We start from the raw sequence: 22016 nt of genomic DNA, 5'->3' as shown, positions 1-22016 counted from the left end.
TTTAAAATACAGTCGAAATAATTATTAATTTCGTTTGTATACAACATTAATTTTATAAGAATAAATCTTATGTTTAATGACAAAAATAAAGGACGTTTAAAAATGACTTCAAAAATGGATTGACAGCTACAAATTAAAAGTACCTACGTCTTAATTTCGATATTTTATAATAAATAATGTAGTCAGCGCTCATAAAAGAATCTTAAATTGCAAATTAATTATTAATTCATTATTTAAGGATTTGAAGATTGAATAGTGTTTAATTTTAAGAGGAGATTTATAACTTTTTCCGTTTTTATTATTGCCTAATTATGTGGAAAATTTTTGATAGTAAAACAAATTTTAAATATTAAAAAAAGGCTTATATAAAAACACTCGTTTACGGTTTTTTTTGGTAACATATAATACTACAAATAGTCCCTAAATGTTGGCGAAACAGCAGGGTTGGGAAATGTTGCGATACGTGGAGGGTGCGATTGGGAGGGATTGTTGAGGGGGGTGGGGGGAGTGGCGGCGCTGCACGACACCCCACCGTGCAGGGATCTGTCTTGTTGGCCGCGGCCCGCAGCTCTGGTTTGTAACTTTCCTAATTACCACTTTCATTAGAGCGGCGCAGACAAACGACCCCCACGCCTCCCTCGACAGTACCGCTGCAGGGATGCGGCGGAGTTGGCGCCAACTGCCGCGGCCGCCTCGCTGGCACTTGCCGCCGGGCGGCGACCGCAGCGCGCGAACTGAAACCACCCGGCAGCCGCTCGTAATGCACGTGTACAGAGCGCCGTGGAACTGCACGGCACGTTTGCTTCCGTGCCTGCCTCGAACTGAGCCTCGGCGTGATCTGCGGCAAGTCAAATATTTATTTACAATCCTATATATAGTTAGGCTCATCAATCACTGATTCTGTCACGCCAAAGAAATGTATATAACTGGGAGACAAGCCTACTATGAAACACCATAGAGATGCGAATAAAAAAGAAAATGGAAGTGTAACAATAGTGTAACATTTTAAATACAGCTACGAAAGTGTAATGCGTCTTAATTATTAAAATAAGGTGTTTGTTATATTTATCTTTAGACGCCTTACGAATAACTATGCTTATAATTACTAAAATGGCTTATATATAAGGAATTTTAGCTCAAAACGAAAAACTTTAAAAAATAATTGCTCTCTTCCTGGAAATCTTTTGATATTTTTAATTTTGTACAAAACCTTTCGAAAAACATTTTTTTAAAAATATAGGCTTATATCTTTGTAGTTTATGGTTTGATTAAAAAAAAAAACCTTAGTATTTTTGTCTTCTTTATATATATACATATATATATACATATGTGTGTGTGTGTGTGTGTGTGTTTGTATGCCCGAATGTATTTCTGGCAGATTTTCTTTATTGTAGTTGCGCCCTTTTGAATTTTTATACTAAATGTGTACTTTTTTATAGCCACTTAATTTAGTGCTGCTAAAATTATCGGTTAATAGAGCAAATTAAAGAGTTTGTATTATTCATCGTTTTTCGACGGCGCCTTAGTCGTTCTACAACTAATCATGCTTATAAACCGTAAAAAGGCTTATAACTCAGAATTTTTACTCTAAACGAACTCTGTAAAAAAAATTCCCTACTTTGAAATATAAAATTACATCACTGAGAATCTTTTGGCGATATTTAAAATGTTATGGCTATGCCCCTTTAGAAATCGGTTTTTTTTTTTTTAATTTTTGATATACTTTAATCTTTGAAGTTCATTATGTTATAAAATGCTTCTTGGTATTATTCTATTTTATTTATGTTTGTATACACGAAAGGTTTTTTATTTCAGATTTTCTTTTTGTACTTACGCCCTTTAGAATTTTTATTTTATATTCTTATTTTGTGGTCACTTTATTTGTATCTGCAAAAAATCATCGGTCAATAGCACAGATGCACATTTTATGTAATTTTTATTATTTAATAAAACTATATAAGTTTCAGAAATAATATTCATTGCACATTAAAATATAAAATATATAAATATATAAAAAAACATTTCACTATTGTATATATTATGTGATCATGGTCGCCTTCTTAAAAGTATACTTCTATAAAGTATAAGTATATAGTTTAAAAATTCGCAAAAAATTTAAATTAATAAAAATTATTCCAATACATTTTTATTAAAAAATTAATTTAAAAACGTACTTACATCATGGAGTACTCGATTCGAACCCGGTAAGTTCAAAACAAAAAATACAAAAACCAATTCCGGCTTGTGCTACAACTCTATCCTTGCTGAAAAAAGAAGTTCACAAGCTGACGGAAGTTGTTTTGCAAATTTTAATTTTTGGATTTTTTATTTTGGATTTATTTTTTAATTTTTATTAACTCTTTTTTCATTTATTTTTTGATATTTTTTTCCATTATTATTTTTTATATTTTTTTATTGGTTTAGTGATCTTGATACAGGAAATCGTGCGTTAGTTTTCTCTGTGTTCTCCTTATTATTGTCATTATTTTAAAGGTTTTTCCTCTGCTTGCTCCTGATTATTCCTAGTGAGATTTCTTTTGGTTTTATCCATGTGCACTTGGTTAATTCTGACAATATTGTATTGGTTTTCTCTGTGTGGACCTGGATATTCCTTTTAAAATTTCTTTTTGGATTTTACCTTGTGCTCCTTGTTATTCTCTGGTGGTATTTATGCTGATATTCTCCTAGTGTTTCTGGTCATTCCTTGAAAACAATATTTGCATGTAATATATTTGTCCTGAGACAAGAAATTTTTTTCAGAGTCTCGTTTGATTAGTGAATATCTGTTAGGTACTAAATCAACTCTTACAATATTTTTATCAGGTGTAAATCAAACAAAAATAATCCATTACTCAGTTAATTTATATGCAATGAGACAGCTGAGAGGACTATAATGCAAAACGAATTTACTTCTTCTTGATATCTAGCAAAGGCTTCATTCTCTTGTGACCAAAATTCAGCATATCTCATTCTGCATAACTAATTAATAATACTAACCTTAACACAACACGTGATGTCATCTATTGGCAGTACGATTTTTTGCATGAGATAAATTAACTCTCGCTGATGAAATATGGAAAATTCTATTTAAGTAATTGTTCCAATTTTAAATTCTTAGTAAAGATCTGCTATTAGTCTAATACGGATCCCTGTTCGATGTCTGCAGCGGTATTAAAAGGACACAGGTGTATGTTCTGTAGCAAGAAATCTATCTTGAGAAAGAATGGTAAAATAACAATGTTAAAAATATGATACGCAAAATTATATGTTGCATTCGTTGTAGCAAATAGTTTACGCGAAGCAAAAGCTTAAAAAAACGGCAGAACTTGTAAAGCCAAGCCTAGTTACAAGATAGAGGACAACGATAGATCTACCTACTATTCTACAGAAAAATTTTCTGAATCATTTTTAATAATTTTCCTTGTCTTGAACGATATTAAGTTTAAAACTCTCCTGATCTCGACAAAGGACTTCATTTGAAGGATGTTGATAATTTATGGAAGACTGAAGACATTGGAAATATCATTACCACGAAATTGAGATTACATTCAAGCCGAATTCAGGTAGATCCTCTGAACTTTGTATAAAATGATGGACTCTTAAAAAGGAAGCTTGATGACGACGAAGAAGCTTCGACGTCAACAATTTATAATTCTTACAGTAGTCTGGGTGAAGATGCTAACTTCTACTATGATGGTGAAGGTGACTCTGAGGCTGGTGACAAAATCAAAAACTGTGATGAAGCACCAAAAGCTGGCAATATCAAAAGCTGCGATGAATCCCTGATACCGAAACGATGGTAACTGCGTGATAACATAAATTATAAATTATTCTGATCAAGCTTACGATGAACACTGAGACGACAGTAATCTCAAAAATATTAATAACAGACATTGCAGGAAGAAGACGACAGCAGAAGAGATTAATTATGCAACATGCGAAGATCCTAACATACTGGTTGATCGCATGAGACTGTTGGTGGCATCGGTTCGTGGAGAAAACTGCTTGCACATCGGCGAAGTAGCCTCCATACATTAAAACTGGGGGAAGCTGGCTACATACAATTATCACTAGTTTAACTTGATGTATAGAATATTGAAAAATAAATATTTATTCAGATTTCAAAAAATTTTCTTTTTTGTTTATTGTAATATTATTTCTAAATAATACTGAGTTTTCGTACTACAGATGCTTTTTTTTTATTGTGCTTCCGAATTTTCTATACTTTTGTCGATTGTGTTTCCAATTGTGCTTCCTTTTCGTCGATTGTGCTTCCGATTGTGCTTCCTTCTCGTTGATTGTTCTTCCAAATGTGCTACCTTTCCATTGATTGTGTACCTATTATTAGGTCTGTATTCAGGACACGATTTGTCTCATGTTTCGGAGATGCCTGTTATAAATGCCTAACGTTGGACATCGCCTGATTAAAATATTTTTCGAGTACCATCAAAAAATAACTCTTGGTTCGAAGACGCTTGGTATATACGCCAAACATTGATCAATAACTGGTTTGTACTTATTCAAAGTATCAAAAAATTAGACTTTCACAGTTGGTTCAGCAATAACGTATTTACTTCGTCGGACAGGTATCTTGTAAAGAGTATTTTTTTCGTAGAGTTAACGATTAAAAATATCCACGAAATGTAATGGGAAGCAGAATCTAAAAATTATTTTTAGCTTTATTTATTCTTATCACTGGCCGAGAATCAAACCAAGCAATGAAATCTTTTTGGTCAATCTTATATAAATAGACTTTTCTGAATGATTTTTAGATTTTTTCCCTATTTTCTAGGTTAATTATTCAGAAATTCCAATATGGCAGCGAATATGTCATTAACGGTTTACTAAAGGCTAGTTGACTGGGAACCTAAGCTTATTTTAGGGCTTTCAATCATATTTATTGAAATTTATATTTTTGGCATAATTATTATTTTTTTTGCATCGATCAAGTATCAAACCAATAACAGTATTCGATCGAATCAATCAGTTTATTAATTGCAGATATTTTTAATGAATTTCGGAACTTTTCCAGAATTTATAGCTCAATAATAACGAATTTCCAATATGGCGTCCAATATGGCTGACAAGAGGGTGAGCGACCCGGCATTAATTAATAAATGCACTCTAACAAAATGAAAATTAAACTAATATGGTATTAGTGGCCTCTAGCAGACCAAATAATATGTCGGATAAGACGGCGGCCTCCAGCAGACAAAAACAAGATCGCGGACGTGACATCATTATAGATAACTAAATATACCTTGGCATTAGTGTTGGGAGGCCAGTCTGTTGTTGGCTTCCATTGAGGAAGATTTACTCGCCATTTTTGTTTGGCTCTCTAACCAGGTTCGAACCGAGGACACTATGATTTAAGAACATTTTCAAATTGAAATTTTAATGAAAAATTTCATAATTTTTGACGTGATGTGTAATAAATCCATGAACGCCGGCTGCTCGCACAAAAAAGTGTCCCGTTACGCAAATTGTCCCGTTTCGCTGTGTCCCGTAATGCTCTTTGCTAACCTGAACCTCCTAGCATTATGACCGAGTCCGTGGCGTAATTCTGTTTTCATGCATTTCAATGTAACATTTCCATCGCTCTTTGCTAACCCGTTCCTCCTAAGATTGCTGCAGAGTTCGTGGCGCAAATATCTCTCTTCCACTCGATTGGAACAACCATCGATTTGACTTTTTCGAGGCACATTAAACTTGAAACACTCCCATTCGTTTCCTACTTTTCCTATAATCGTCCTATCCTTAAGAGAATAACACAGATTGGAAGAAGTTAAATAGAAAACATATATAAAAGTTATAGTTAAAATAATCTCTTCGTTAAAGTATTAAACATATTTCAATTAATGAGTGCAAATAAAAGTAAATTTATCAATTAAACTGTTGATTTCAATAGTATACGAATGAATTTCCTGCGCCTGGCTTCTGGCTGTGGATTGGGATTGTAGGTGTCGAGCCACATCTCTGATTCTGACGTCACAGCGGCCATCTTGGATGAACGTAACAAACACAGCGTAACGTGACAGTTGTAGCGTGACCTTGACATTGACCCCGACGGTCATATTGGATCCGCCATCTTGGATACCGTCGACTTTGTTTCTGTTGTTTGTTCCTAGATAGCGAAAGCGTCGCTCTTGATTTTTTTCTGTACCACTAGAGGCTGCAATCTTGGATACTGTCGTCTTTGTTTCTGTTGTTTGTTCCTAGATAGCACCAGCGTCGCTCTTGATTTTTTTTCTATTCCACTGGATGTCGCAATATTGGATACCGGCGACTTTGTTTCTGTTGTTTGTTCCTAGATAGCGCCAGCGTCTTTCTGTCTCATCACATAAGGTCGATGTTCCATTACCTAACATAGCTATTATGATACTTATCGACATATTAAATTATTTTTTTTATGTAAAATACATTGGAAGCGCTGTGATTCGAACCAGTGCAGCACTGATAGCTAGTTTGGAAAAAATACGCCTTTAACCGCTCGGCCATCGAGACATTTACCAGACTGAGAATTAAAAAAGGTATATAAGCAATATCATGTATATCGTGACTTGAAATTTTTTTTTAATTTTAAGTGATAATAGTACTACCTGTTCTAAACAGAACCACCATCTTGTATTAAGTCGTAACTGTTGCAATTATCGTTACGCCCGCAATCATTAAAATCCGCAATTTTTATGTTAGAAAATCGGGGAAAATTGTAAAAATCATAAAAAAATTAAATAAACGAATTAAATAATCAAAATCTTAAAAACCACTGTTGCAGTTATGGTTACGGTCGACATCTTGGATTATATAAATGTTGCATGTTTCGTTACGCCCGCCATCTTGGTTGAGTACTATGCCATCGTTACACTTTATGTTACGACCGCCATATTGGATCCCATTAATGTTGCAATTACCGTTATGGTCATCATCTTGAAATTTAGACGTCATCTAGGAAATCCGTAATTTTTATGTTAGAAAATCGGGAAAAATTCTAAAATTCATAAAAATATTAACTTAATATAATTCTGATTACATCTATTCCCGTCCTTGGTTCGAAACTGGTGAGGGCAAAAAACATCAGATCCTTCCTCAACAGAAGCCACCTACACACTGACCTACCTCCACCAATAACAAGGTATTTACCATCAGCTGGTATGACGTAATCTCCGCCATCTTGTCTTCGTCAGCTGGAGACCACCATCATGTTTTCGTCTGCTAGAGTGTGCTAGCGACATGTTAGTATAATTTTCTGTTCACCATACCTTTAACCTCGTCTGTTGGCATTGAACTTTGACCTTGACCTTAACCTTGAACATTGAACTTGACCTTGACCTTTGACCTTGACCTTTGACCTTGACCTTTGACCTTGACCTTTGACCTTGACCTTAAACTTTGACCTTGACCTTGAACTTTGAACTTGACCTTGATCTTTTACTTTAACCTTGACGGTCATCATGGATCCGTCATTTTATGTTCAGTACATGCTACCAGGAGCTACCACATGTTAGTGGTCATTGCCACCTTCATGTTTTCGTCTGCTGGAGGACACCATATTGTGTGTACTCGTCTTTCCATCATGCTAGTTTTATTCTAACCTGCTACTGTGCAGTAATCATTTATTATTACTGAAGTGCCCGCCATCTTGAAATTTGGCCGCAATCTAGAAATCATGTAATTATTTAGCAAAAAATGCGAGAAATATTCCAAAAGTCTCCGAAAAAATCAATGATTAATTTACCAATTGAATCGATGGATTTCTGTCCACGGTTCGATTCTTGGCCAGTGACAGATGTAACTAATTATTATATAAATTTTAGATTCTGTTTTCCATTACCTTTCGAGGAGTTTATTAATCATTCACTCTACGAAATACAACTCAAGTCAATATACCTGACCAACGAATTAAATACAGTGCCGATTAGCCTTTTATGAAAGTATAATTTTTCAATTATCTGAATAAACTATAAACCGTTAATGTACAAAGACACACATACAGGCCAATTGTCTTCAGACCATGAGACCGAGTCATGTCATTATCAGACGTAAAGGACGTTCAGGACCGCATTACCTTCGTCTTTAGCTAATTATAAGGTCACTGATGGTAATATGGCCATGTTAAGCTTTGTTTAATTTTATTTTATCTAGTTTTCGGGAAATCCCCAAAAGTGTTTGATGGACATAATATCTAGGGTTTTTCTTGTCAAAAACCATTAACAAAACATTTTTTAATACATGTCATTATAAAATAACTGCAAAATAATAAATACATGTATTTGGGCCATATTAAAAGCATGTGATGTTAATATGGCCAATGATTTATAGGAAGCTGAAAATTAAGATTTATTAGCACAAATCATAAATAAATTGTATTTCTGATGAATATTTACTAATATTTACTTATACATACATAAGAATAAACAGCAAATATATTTTTTAAAACATATAAAAATACAGTTTTATTATTTTTTGATAATGAAAGTCTGATTGTAGATAAAATATGATATTAACAAGTAACATATTGGTCTCTTTCAAAATATTTACACTATAATAAACATTTCGGGCAAATAAAAAACTCTTTGTCATCTTTGGTGAGGCCAACACATTCTTCATGGACATATATTTCACAAACTCCGCACAGTCTCATATCCTTCACTTCATCATTGCAACAAATTGCACAGTACCAACTCTCAGACTTCTTTGAAGCAGTTATCTGGCGAACAGACTTTGTATTATATTTTTTGCTGTTTCCACTGTTCTTGCTGCTATCTAACTTTACATCCTTGTTATCTTCAAATAAAGATTTATTCAGTACAACACCCCTGTTGTTTATAGCAGGTTTCATAACCCGTGTGGTTTTCCGTTTTTTCTTTGGTGTAGGTAGCATTTCTCCAATGGAACCACGCCTGGACAGATTTGCAGTACTTTCGGGAATATGCAAACTATCAGAGTAATCTGAAGAACTTGAAGGTTGTGCCAAGTCTCCTGTGATATCTGAATCAGATGATGAACTGGTGCTGTGTCTAGAACCAAGCTGGCTAACATTTGTCTGTAGACCAGACGGACCTGCCAATGAATGGTCGTCATTGGAATTATGTTGTTCCTGCAACGCATAAGCGGTTACAGTTTCGTCTGCCATTTTTGTGTTAGGTGGTGGAAGCTCAGTAGCTATGCTGGGTGCAAAGGCCTCTTCTGGAATCACGAACGGATTGAAGGGGAAAATGCCAGTAGCCTTAAATCCACTTTTCATGTTTGCTTGTGTCATGGACTTTTCCCATGTTGGTGTAAAAACATCAGCAAAGTTCAATTTAGAAATGTCTTGCTGTTCTTTGTGCATATTAAAATAAAGGAGTGTGTGCTGATCCCAAAAAATCTCAAAACTTCGGAAACAACCTTTGTCTAAAGGCTGTAACTCATGAGTCGTGTTTGACGGAAGACAGTACAAAATAATTTCATTCTGTTCTGCAACTTCACATATGCTGTAGTCTAAATGTGACTTAGCCCCATCAAAAATCAGAAGACAAGGCCCACTTGGCTTGAACCTAGAGAAGTGATTCAGGAAGGACACAAAAGATTCGGTTGTCATGCTACCTTTTCGAGTCATTATTGTTGTTGAACCTGTAGGTAAATTTTTTTCCCAAGCTGGATTTTTTCTTAATCCAGGGAATAGGATCATTGGGGGAATGACATTTCCAGTAGCATTACCACAGGCTACAACAGTAACACTCTCGCCACGTTCCTTTGCAACAATGTGGACGCGCTTTGACCCCTTTTTCGCCAAAACCTCTGGATCTTTGTGCAGTTGTAACCTACAACCCTTCTCATCCATGTTGAATATTTTTTCAGGGAAGTTTAAAAACTTGTTCTCAGCAAGGACATTCTGTAATTTTTCAAAATGGTCTCCAACTATGAATTTGTTAAGCTTTTGAGCTCGGGCAGGATTTAGCCTTTGAGCTTTTCGTTTGCTAATTTCAGGATTTCTGGCCAAAAAGTTATTCAACCAGTAGCGACCTGCAGTTTCTTTAGTGAACCGGTGAGTTATCCCATTTTCACGGCAGTATTTAAAAACATTTAACTTGAGCATCTTTGATGTGAGTGGATAACCAACATTTGCTAGACGAATTATTCTCCTGCTAAGTTCCCTCTCTTCCTCAGTTTTGAGTGTGGCCTTACAACCCAATTTTGATTTAACATCTTGGTTATTGGAAAGATAACGGCGAAGGGTTCGCCTAGGCACGACATACCTTTTACTTGCTGCATTAACAGATAGGTTGCCAAGTCTTACAGCATCTACTGCCTTGCTGAGTCCATCTTGTGTCCAACTACCCCGCTTCTTTTGTGGATTGAAGGGATTCATTTCTGAAACAAAAAACAAAGAATTAACATTAGTTACAATTTAATTATAAGTTATTATTTTTGGCGCTATAATTAATGTATCGGGATTTTTTTATGTAATTTAATTAATTTTTATATAGAATTATTGAAAATATAATATCCAGTATGCTCTTTCAATAAATATTTTCCTGCAAAAAAAGTTTCATGATATTTTCACTTCATTACATTTTTACATATTATTCTTAAAAATATATTTTCCATTGTGCACTTTAATAAATATTTTCCCGCAAAAATGCACCAGACAAAAACAATTTAAATATACCCAGTGATGGCATCTAAGGAGTTTTTTTAAGTTGTCATTTTAGGTAGGTATCCTGTGTGAGGTACACATTTTTCTGTAATTTTTATTACTTGTCTCTGTAAAGGTATATATTAATTACAGTTATAAATAAACTCGTAATAAATAATAAAATCACATACACTAATAACAATTTACCTACGAGGGGCCATACAGTATGTATAAACCATTTCATTCACAAAATGTTGCTAATATGGCCAACTGCAGCTAATATGGCCACATGGTTGGCCATATTAACAACCTGGGTGACATTTCAAAAAGTCGATTATAGTTTTTAAATGGTTGAAGGTAATAAATCTTTTTAAAATACATTTAAATAAGTATAGAAATCTACGCACTGAGACATCAAATTTCTGACAATATCTAGTAGTACACTATTAAAATAAAATATAAACTTACCGGAGTAAAATAAGAAGAGTTCTCTGCTCGCAGCAAAAACCCATGAAAATGGCGTCTCCCAGGTGGTGTGCGTGCTGCCCGGACTCGGAAACTCTGTGAGCTCTCGACAATGGTGTTCCGAAGAACATGCCAGCACATTCTATCGGTATCCGCGCGAACTAAGTCAATGGCAGCCAAATGGCCATATTACCAACATGGCCATATTACCATCAGGGACCTTATTCAATAATCCATCTTGACATTTTTATACATACTTAAGGACCAAGTGACCTTGAAAAATATTTTAGCTACGCCAAGAGGTTTTAAACTATATAAAATTTAATCACTACATTTTGTACTATGCGCAATCAACAAAAAGGAACCACCGACAACGAAAAGGCAGCAACTCCAACGAAAATGCAGCACATTTATAAGTTCAGACAACGAAAAAGCAGCACCGCCAACGAAAAGGCAGCACATTTGAGAGCACCAACAACGAAATGGCAGTACCACCAACGAAAAGGCAGCATATTTGAGAGAACCGACAACGAAAAGGCAGCACATTTAAAGCACCGACATCGAAAAGGCAGCAACGCCAACGAAAAGGCAGCACATTTGGAAGCACGGATAACGAAAAGGCAGCACCGCCAACGAAAAGGCAGCACATTTGAGAGCACCGAAAACGAAAAGTCAGTACCGCCAACGAAAAGGCAGCTCTTTTGGAAGGACTGACAACAAAAAGCAGTACCGCCAACGAAAAGGCAGCTCATTTTGAAGCAGCGACAACGAAAAGGCAGCACCGGCAACGAAAAGGCAGCACATTTGGAAGCACCGCCATCGAAAAGGCGCCACAATTGGAAGCACCGACAAAGAAAAGGCAGCTCCATCAACGAAAAGGCAGTACATTTGTCATTGATTGCAATATTCCTTGCCTCCAATAATTCGCTCGCTCCAATATTCATTTGCTCCAATATTCATTGTCTCTAATATTCATTGGCTCCAATATTCAACGGCTCCAATATTCATGGGCTCCAATATCAATTGGCTCAAATTGCTCCAAATGCTCCACAGTCTTTTGGCTCCTATAGTCATTGGCTCCAATATTCATTTGCTCCAATATTAATTGCCTCCAATATTCATTGGCTCCAATATTAATTGCCTCCAATATTCATTGGCTCCAATATTCATGTGCTCCAATATCAATTGGCTCCAATTGCTCCAAAATGATCCATCAGTCTTTTGGCTCCGATAGTCATTGGCTCCAATAGTCATTGGCTTCAATATTCATTGGCTAAAATATTCATTGGCTCCAATATTCATTAGCTCCAATATTCATTGGCTATAATTTTCATTGCCTCCATCAGTCATTGACACCAACAGTCTGTTGGTTCCAAAAGTCTTTTGGCCCAAATATATTTGGCTAGAATTCTTCGAGTCTAAGAGACTATTAGGCCACATGGCTACGAGTCTAAAATGATCTAGCTGGTTACGAGTTATACTTGGCTTGCGAGGCTACAGAGCTACGAAGCTTCTAGTACATACGTTTACGTGACTGCAAGGATACAGGACTACAAGTCTGCATGAGTACTTGACTACGAAGGTACTCGTCTACAAGGCTCCAGTTGCCGCATTTGTCTTCGACAGAATATTCTCTTTTGCTCCAATTGCTCCATCAGCATTATGTTATAAGATTACAAGGCTGCTTGCTTACGTAGCTTCAAGTCTACGAGGCTCCAATGCATCATGACTACGAGACTACGAGCCATGAGGTTACGAATTTATGCTATTGCGAGTTTCAAGGTTACGTGATCGCGAGGCTATAGAAATAGGAAGCTTCCAGAACGCATGGTTACGAGACTGCGAGGCTACAATTCTACGAGGTCCCATGACTTCATGACTACGCGACTTCGAGACATGAGGTTACAAGATTACTTGACTACGAATCTTCAAGTTTACGAGACTGCAAGTTTACAGAGCTACGAAGCTTCTAGAACACAAGTTTACGTGACTGCGTGGATACAGGAATACAAGTCTGTATGAGTTCTTGACTACGAAGCTACTCGTCTACAAGGCTCAAATCGCCACATCTGTTTTCGACGGCATTTTCTCTTTTGCTACATCCACACCATCAGTATTATGTAATAAGATTACAGGGCTACTTGCTTACGTAGCTTCAAGTCTACGAGGCTCCAACGAGCCATGAGGTTACAAGACTATGCGATTGCAAGTCTTCAAGGTTACGTAATCGCGAGGCTAAGGACTACGAGGCTTCCATAACGCATGGTTACAAGACTGCATGACTAATTGGCCGCTTGGCTACGAAGCTTCATGTCTCTAACTGACTACAATAGCACTATTCAGTGGTGAAAGTTAATTTATCTCATGCAAAGGTACTTGCTGCAAGTAGTTCCGCTTTTCAACATCAGATGACGTCACGTTTTGCTTGCAGGTAAATAATATTTATTTATTTTGTGCGGGATGCGGGATGCTCACTATCGATCGCATAAGAAGGATGACTTCGATAGTCTCCAAGGAGAAGGAAGTTCGTCCTTCCTGCTAGTGATTCTCAGATTTCTCACGATCCGCCATCTTGGAATGCGACGTCACGGCGGCCATCTTGGATGGGTGTGACCATGACCTTTGACCGAAACCGCAGGAATGATCGGAAGCACACGGATTAACCATTAAAATATTGATAAGAATAATCAGGAGCACACGGAGAAAACCAACTTAATATTGACAAGAATAATCAGAAGTACACGGAGAAAAACTACACATATTTTCTTTGATATCATAAAATTATAGGGAAAGAAAATATTTATAAATAAAAATAATGAAATTAAAATTTAAAATAAAATAAAAAAAATACATAAAATTCTGGCTTGTACTAGAACTCTATATTTGCTTAACAATGATAAGTTTACAAGCTAGCAGTATCTGTTTATCTATTTTTTTATTTTATTTTAAATTTTTAATTCATTTATTTTTATTAATAAATATTTTTTTCCCTGTTATTTTATGATATCAACGAAAATATGTTTCGTTTTTCTCCGTGTGCTTCTGATTATTCATGTAAATATTATGGTGGTTTTCTCCGTGTGCTCCTGATTATTCATGCCAATATTATGATGGTTTTCTACGTGTGCTCCTGATTATTCTTATCAATATTTTGATGATTAATTCGTGTGCTAGCGATCATTCCTGCAGTTTCGGTCAAAGGTCAAGGTCACACCCATCCAAGATGGCCGTCGTGACGTCACATTCCAAGATGGTGGACCGTGAGAAATCTGAGAATCACTAGTAGGAAGGACGAATTTCCCTCCCCTTGGAGACTATCTAAGCCATCCTTCTTATGCGATCGATAGTGAACATCCCGCATCCCGCACAAAATAAATAAATATTATTTACCTGCAAGCAACACGTGACGTCATCTGATGTTGAAAAACGGAACTACTTGCAGCAAGTTCCTTTGCATGAGATAAATTAACTCTCACCACTGAATAGTGCTATTGTAGTCAGTTAGAGACATGAAGTTTCGTAGCCACGCGGCCAATTAGTCATGCAGTCTCGTAACCATGCGTTATGAAAGCTTTGTAGTCCTATAGCCTCGCGATCACGTAACCTTGAAGACTTGCAATCGCATAGTCTTGTAACCTCATGGCTCGTAGTCTCGTAGTCATTATGCATTGGAGCCTCGTAGACTTGAAGCTAAATAAGCAAGCAGCCTTGTAATCTTATAACATAATGCTGATGGAGCAGTTGGAGCAAAAGAGAAAATTCTGTCGAAGACAAATGCGGCAACTGGAGCCCTGTAGACGAGTACCTTCGTAGTCAAGTACTCATGCAGACTTGTAGTCCTGTATCCTTGCAGTCACGTAAACGTATGTACTAGAAGCTTCGTAGCTCTGTAGCCTCGCAAGCTATATATAACTCGTAACCAGCTAGATTATTTTAGACTCGTAGCCATGTGGCCTCAAGTATCATAGTCTCGAAGAATTCAAGGCAAATATATTTGGAGCCAAAAGACTTTTGGAACCAACAGACTGTTGGTGTCAATGACTGATGGAGCAAATGAATATTGTAGCCAATGAATATTGGAGCCAATGAATATTGTAGCCAATGAATATTGTAGCCAATAAATATTTCAGTCAATGACTATTGGAGCCAATGACTATCGGAGCCAAAAGACTGATGGATCATTTTGGAGCAATTGGAGCCAATTGATATTGGAGCACATGAATATTGGAGCCAATGAATATTGGAGCCAATGACTATAGTAGCCAAAAGACTGTTGGAGTATTTGGAGCAATTGGAGCCTCTTGATATTCGAGTCCATGAATATTGGAGCCGATTAATATTGGAGCTAATGAATATTAGAGTCAATGAATATTGGATCCAATGAATTTTGGAGCGAGAGAATTAATGCAGACAACGAATATTGGAGTCAATGCCAAATGTGCTGCCTTTTCGTTAATGGTGCTGCCTTTTCTTTGTCGGTGCTTCCAAATGTGGCGCCTTTTCGATGGCGGTGCTTCCAAATATGCTGCCTTTTCGTTGGCGGTACTGCCTTTTCGTTGTCGGTGCTTCCAAAAAGCTGCCTTTTCATTGGCGGTACTGCCTTTTCGTTGTCGGTGCTTCCAAATGTGCTACCTTTTCGTTGGCGGTGCTGCCTTTTCGTTGTCGGTGCTTCCAAATGAGCTGCATTTCGTTAGCGGTTCTGCCATTTTGTTTTCGGTGCTTCCAAATGTGCTGCAATTTCGTTGTCGGTACTTCCAAATGAGCTGCCTATTCGTTGTCGGTGCTTCCAAATGTGCTGCCTTTTGGTTGGTGGTGCTGCCTTTTCGTTGTCTGAGCTTCCAAATGTGCTGCATTTTCGTTGGCGGTTTTGCTTTTTCGTTGTCGGTGGTTCCTTTTTGTTGATTGCACATAGTACAAAATGTAGTGATTGAATATTTACTAGTTTAAAACCTCTTGGCGTTACTAAAATATTTTTCAAGGTCACTTGGTCCTTAAGTATGTATAAAAAATGTCACGATGGATTTATTAAATATAATTAGCTAACCTCGAAGGTCATGCGGTCCTGAAATTACTAGCCTATACGTCTGATAATGACAAGACTCGGTCTCATGGTCTGAAGACAATTGGCCTGTATGTGTGGCTTTGTACATGAACGGTTTTAGGTTATTCAGATTATTGAAAAGTTGGACTTTCTTAAAAGGCTAACCGGCACTGTATTTAATTCGTTGGTCAGGTATATTGACTTGAGTTGTTTTTCGTAGAGTAAATTATTAATAAACTCCTCGAAAGGTAATGGAAAACAGAATCTAAAATTTATATAATAATTAGTTACATCTGTCACTGGCCAAGAATCGAACCGTGGACAGAAATCCATCGATTCAATTGGTAAATTAATCATTGATTTTTTCGGAGACTTTTGGAATATTTCTCGCATTTTTTGCTAAATAATTACATGATTTCTAGATTGCGGCCAAATTTCAAGATGGCGGGCACTTCAGTAATAATAAATGATTACTGCACAGTAGCAGGTTAGAATAAAACTAGCATGATGGAAAGACGAGTACACACAATATGGTGTCCTCCAGCAGACCAAAACATGAAGGTGGCAATGACCACTAACATGTGGTAGCTCCTGGTAGCATGTACTGAACATAAAATGACGGATCCATGATGACCGTCAAGGTTAAAGTCAAAGATCAAGGTCATGTTCAAAGTTTATGGGCAAGGTCAAAGTTAAAGGTCAAATTTCAAGGTCAAGGTCAAAGTTCAATGCTAACATACGAGGTTAAAGGTATGGTGAACAGAAAATTATACTAACATGTCGCTAGCACACTCTAGCAGACGAAAACATGATGGTGGTCTCCAGCCGACGAAGACAAGTTGGCGGAGATGACGTCATACCAGATGATGGTAAATACCTTGTTATTTATGGAGGTAGGTCAGTCTGTAGGTGGCTTCTGTTGAGGAAGGATCTGATGTTTTTTTGCCCTCACCAGTTTCGAACCAAGGACGGGAATCGATATAATCAGAATTATATTAAGTTAATTTTTTTATGAATTTTGGAATTTTTCCCGATTTTCTAAGATACAAATTACGGATTTCCTAGATGACGACTAAGTTTCAAGATGATGACCATAACGGTAATTGCAACATTAATAGGATCCAATATGACGGTCGTAACATAAAGTGTAACGATGGCATAGTACTCAACCAAGATGGCGGGCGTAACGAAACATGCAACATTTATATAATCCAAGATGTCGACCGTAACCATAACTGCAACAGTTGTTTTTAAGATTTTTATTATTTAATTCGATTATTTAATTTTTTTATGATTTTTACAATTTTCCCCGATTTTCTAACATAAAAATTGCGGATTTTAATGATTGCGGGTGTAACGATAATTGCAACAGTTACGACTTAATACAAGATGGTGGTTCTGTCTCGAACAGGTAGTACTATTATTACTTAAAATAAAAAAAAATTCAAGTCACGATATACATGATATTGCTTATATACCTTTTTTAATTCTCAGTCTGGTAAATGTCTCGATGGCCGAGGGGTTAAAGGCATATGTTTCCACCCTGACTGGGCAGTTCTCAAGAATCTTAACATCGGTCAAGAAGATCAGTGCAGTGCAACGGACGCCCACCTCAGTGCCGGTGCGACGCACTACCAATGAACGCCGCCCATAGCGACATTGCCAGAAATTAAGTGTATATATATTAAGTTATCTATCTACCTGTATGCTTTTATCTTTTCCTCCCTTTTCTCAAATTTAATTAATGTGTATAGTGTATATGAGTGAAGAATAACTTCCATACCCCAAACATAGAGCCCCGGGGCTCCAGACAAAACCAAAGGTTTTAAACTTTTCCTTTGTATATACCGCTTATATTTTTCTGTTAACCTCTGTGAATTTTGTATATACCAGCAAAGTTTAACTTGTATTTAATAATAATGTATTTTTAGGCAAAAGAGCACTGTGTGCTGGCGTGTCTTGTAAACCATTGTCAAATAACTGTGAAGTGTAAAAATGTATAATAAAAATCTTTTGAATTGAATTGAATTTTCCAACCTAGCGATCAGAGCTGCGCTGGTTCGAATCACAGCGCTTCCAATTTATTTTGCATAAAAAATTTAATTTAATATGTCGATAAGTATCGTAATATCTATGTTAGGTAATGGAACATTGACATTATGTGATGAGACAGAGCGACGCTGGCGCTATCTAGGAACAAACAACAGAAACAAAGTCGCCGTTATCCAAGATTGCGGCCTCCAGTGGAACAGAAAAAAAAAATCAAGAGCGACGCTGGAGCTATCTAGGAACAAACAACAGAAACAAAGTCGACGGTATCGAAGATGGCGGCCTCCAGTGGAACAGAAAAATTCAAGAGCGACGCTGGCACTATCTAGGAACAAACAACAGAAACAAAGTCGACGGTATCGAAGATGGCGGCCTCCAGCATAACAGAAAAAAATCAAGAGCGACGCTGGCGCTATCTAGGAACAACAACAGAAACAAAGATGACGGTATCCAAGATGGCAGCCTCCAGTGGAACAGAAAAAAATCAAGACTGACGCTGTCGCTATCTAGGAACAAACAACAGGAACAAAGTCGACGGTATCAAAGATGGCGGATCCAATATGTCCGCCGGGGTCAAGGTCAAGGTCAGGGTACAACTTGTCCCGTTACGCTGTGTCCCGTTAGGCTCATCCAAGATGGCGTCCGTGACGTCAGAATCAGAGATGTGGTTCGACACCGACAATCCCAATCCACAGCCAAAAGCCAGGCGCAGGAAATACATTCGTATACTACTGATTTCATTTCACTCCTTCTTTGTATCCATACTAAATAGTGACATTTCAATAAAAATTATACAATTTTATTCTTAAAAGTATGCAATCATTTCATCAATGTTTTGTTATAACGTTGTCACGTTAAACTATCGACCGTAAACCGACTTTACAGACAACATTTTTTTTATTTTATATATTTAATTTTTTTAAATAATATTAACAGAATATTTATATGGTTGCCGTGACATAATTTATAAATAGCGGAACATTTTTAATAAAATTTTAATAATTTTTTTTATTGTGTCCATTTTTGCATAATAATTACGGATATTTAAAATAGCGGCCGTAAAAAAATTGCCACGGGGACGTCATAGTTCGAAATGGCGTCCATAACATCATAATTGTCATAGCTATGAGCTAAGAGGAGTCGGGCGGCATTCTTTTAGGAATCTTAAGTCGCTTTTAGGATAATTCATGCCACTGGCATTTTTGTGGACTAATACGGGAAATTTTCCCTCAAAACGGAAAATGTTTCCCTGTAATTAGAGAAATTTTTCTGATATTTTCCCCCCAAAACCGGGCATTTTGAGTGTTTTTTTGGCGAATTTTTAGAATATTTGAGTATTGTTGGCAAATTTGAATAATTTTAAAGGTCAAGGTCAAAGGTCAAAATCAACCAATATGGCCGCCTAGACGTCACCCTACACGAAGGCGGACACCGACACCTACACTACACTAAGAACCCAGCCGCCGTACCTAAATTTATATGCTACTGGCTATTTATAATTTAGCTCCCTTTTTTATACTTAATATAAATGTTTGTTATTATAAATTTCATTTAAATGACGCTTCTGTTGATTTTAATACCAGTACATTTTATTTAATTAAAAAATTGTTTTCAAAACAGTAATTCTAAATAGTGTACCTAATGTGACAATAAAATTTAAATATATAAGTGAAAGCAATCACGTGTTTACAAACACATTTTTAGCCAGCAAGAGTTCCTAAGAGGTTTTTATTTTTCTTTAATTCTGCATATTTCGTGAACTATGCCATAAATAATAGTGTCATATATTTGCTAATCTAAACTAATCAATCATTGCAATCAATTGGTATTATTTGAAATTAATTTAAAACACCCTTGCCTAAATAAAACACTCATTCACACCATTAACCTTATTTTTAATAAACCTTATCGTACCTTTCCAACCGGTCACATGATTCGCCATATTTTTTATTCCTTAAGAAATAACTTAAACATTATTTTAGTCTTTAAGAAATGACTGTGTAAAGGTGTGGAATTGTTCAAGACTAACAGACAAGCAAAGTAGCCTACCGACTTTTAATCAACGTAAAAATTAGGTAATGGATTTTTAAATTGCAGTACTCCATATATATATATATATATATATATATAATGTTGAGAACATAACCTATCTAACGACCCATAAAAATATACAAAATATTTTAATGTTAGCAAAACTTACCCTAACCAAACCAATTATGCACCCATTTACACAATATCTGAAATATAGTGAACCTAACCAACAGTTTAAATAGTAAACTACCAGTATACTAGTGGTTATCAACTTTGAATGCTTTATTAAATTTTTTAGAATCAATAAACAGAATGAAAGGAACGCAAAGATATAATGTTAGGACTTTTAAATTTTTAACAGAAGAGCAGATTTTTTAAAAAAAAATTACCTTTATATTATTTTAATGGCTATTTAAATAGTAGTTGATTTTAAAAATTGGTTAAATGTTTACTTTATCACCTTATATTGCGTTAAATAAATTTTTCAATTAATTATCACTGTGACCGAGCAGCACCTGGCTGCTGGTCCCTCGCAACACCGCTGGATGTTGCCGTTACGGAAGCATTTTTATTTTCCCCGAGTCGCCAGTGAGTTCTCGCAAGCAGGGAAACTTCTCGGGCGACGCTGACCACGTGGTTGTCTACAAGCCTAGAGTGGCAGCAGCACTCTGGCAACCATGGCTCGGCCACTACAGGTTCTGACGGTAGCGTCGCCCCTCCCACTTAGTCCCAGTTGAACTTACACCGAGAACTATCAAAGGAAAGTCCGGTTGAGCTCGTTGGTAATAATAACTGTCTTGGCTGTGTCGCCATTCAACCACCAGGAACATAATTCTGCGACATAAGTTTTTTTACGACCACCCCTCGAATAATTTTTTAAGAAATAATTCTTAAGGTGCGTTCAGTGTGAAACTGTGGTATGCAACGAAAAGCGCACGCACCGGGCAATGGAAAAATCAAAAGAATTAAGTACAGTGCGCGTCTTGACCAGTTATGTTCAAACACTGTATAGGTATGTAATGTAGTGTGTGGTTTGTTTTAACAGAAATGAAACATATATTCAGCAACAATCATCATTCAAAAAAATTGTCTTAAATGAATGGAATTTGAAACCTTAAGCTACAACGAGTAATTATTATTTTTTGTAATGCTTAAACCAGCGAATAATGATTCATTTATTTGATTTTCTTTTAAGTTTGCATATAATTTATTGGCTAGAATATTTTGTTAGCGCATAAATATGTTTAATATTCTGCACTTTGTTGGTTCATATTTAATATGACGACTGTTGTGAGATATCTTTCTTCATATGTTAGCTACCGTGTTAGATTATATGAAAGGAGAGTAACTTCAAATACGCATAAGTATACAAACAATATTTTTTAATTAAGGAGTTCATAGATATTAAACATTTAAAAAAAATAATTAAATTATAAATAAATACTGTTATTTTTGGATTGTTCAAAATCAATGCAATGTTGTAAAATTTTCAATATGAATAACAAAAAAGAAAATACTTATGTTATAACAAAATATAGTTTTTAGCTGCACGAATATTTTATTCGGTCAGTTTTAAATTATTCTCTCATAAAATTCAACAAATATGTAGCTACTACGAAGTCAGTTACTATGAATATAAGATTCATTTTACAGAGATTTCTACAAAACCAAAAGTTAAAATTTTTACGGTTAGATTTAAAATGACAGTTATATTTTAATAAAAAGGGAAACAAATCTTTGTATTTAACACTCAAATATTAATTCAACTAATAAATTCATCTAATATAGTAAAATTAAAAGCTACTTGTGCAA

General features: G+C 36.0%; 2 protein-coding genes across 7 annotated transcripts in view; both read right to left on the bottom strand.

Annotated features, from left to right (window-relative positions):
- The window catches only part of LOC134531644 (uncharacterized), a 784236-nt gene that overhangs the window by 344920 nt on the left and 417300 nt on the right, over window positions 1–22016 (bottom strand). The gene's annotated exons all lie outside the window — the stretch shown is intronic.
- LOC134531643 (tigger transposable element-derived protein 1-like) lies at window positions 8404–11298 on the bottom strand. The gene is made up of 2 exons (XM_063367407.1): window positions 11087–11298; window positions 8404–10353 (listed from the first exon to the last, which is right to left on the bottom strand). Exon 2 carries the CDS (start codon window positions 10349–10351, stop codon window positions 8540–8542), a length of 1812 nt encoding a protein of 603 aa, XP_063223477.1. The 5' UTR covers window positions 10352–10353; window positions 11087–11298; the 3' UTR covers window positions 8404–8539.

The sequence above is a fragment of the Bacillus rossius genome, chromosome 5 (genome assembly GCF_032445375.1).
Source record: "Bacillus rossius redtenbacheri isolate Brsri chromosome 5, Brsri_v3, whole genome shotgun sequence".
Taxonomy (NCBI): domain Eukaryota; kingdom Metazoa; phylum Arthropoda; class Insecta; order Phasmatodea; family Bacillidae; genus Bacillus; species Bacillus rossius.
This window is presented reverse-complemented; position numbering and strand designations above follow the sequence as displayed.

Excerpts from the sequence above, each read along its gene's own strand:
- LOC134531643 (XM_063367407.1), bottom strand. The coding sequence starts at position 10,351 with ATGAATCCCTTCAATCCACAAAAGAAGCGGGGTAGTTGGACACAAGAT.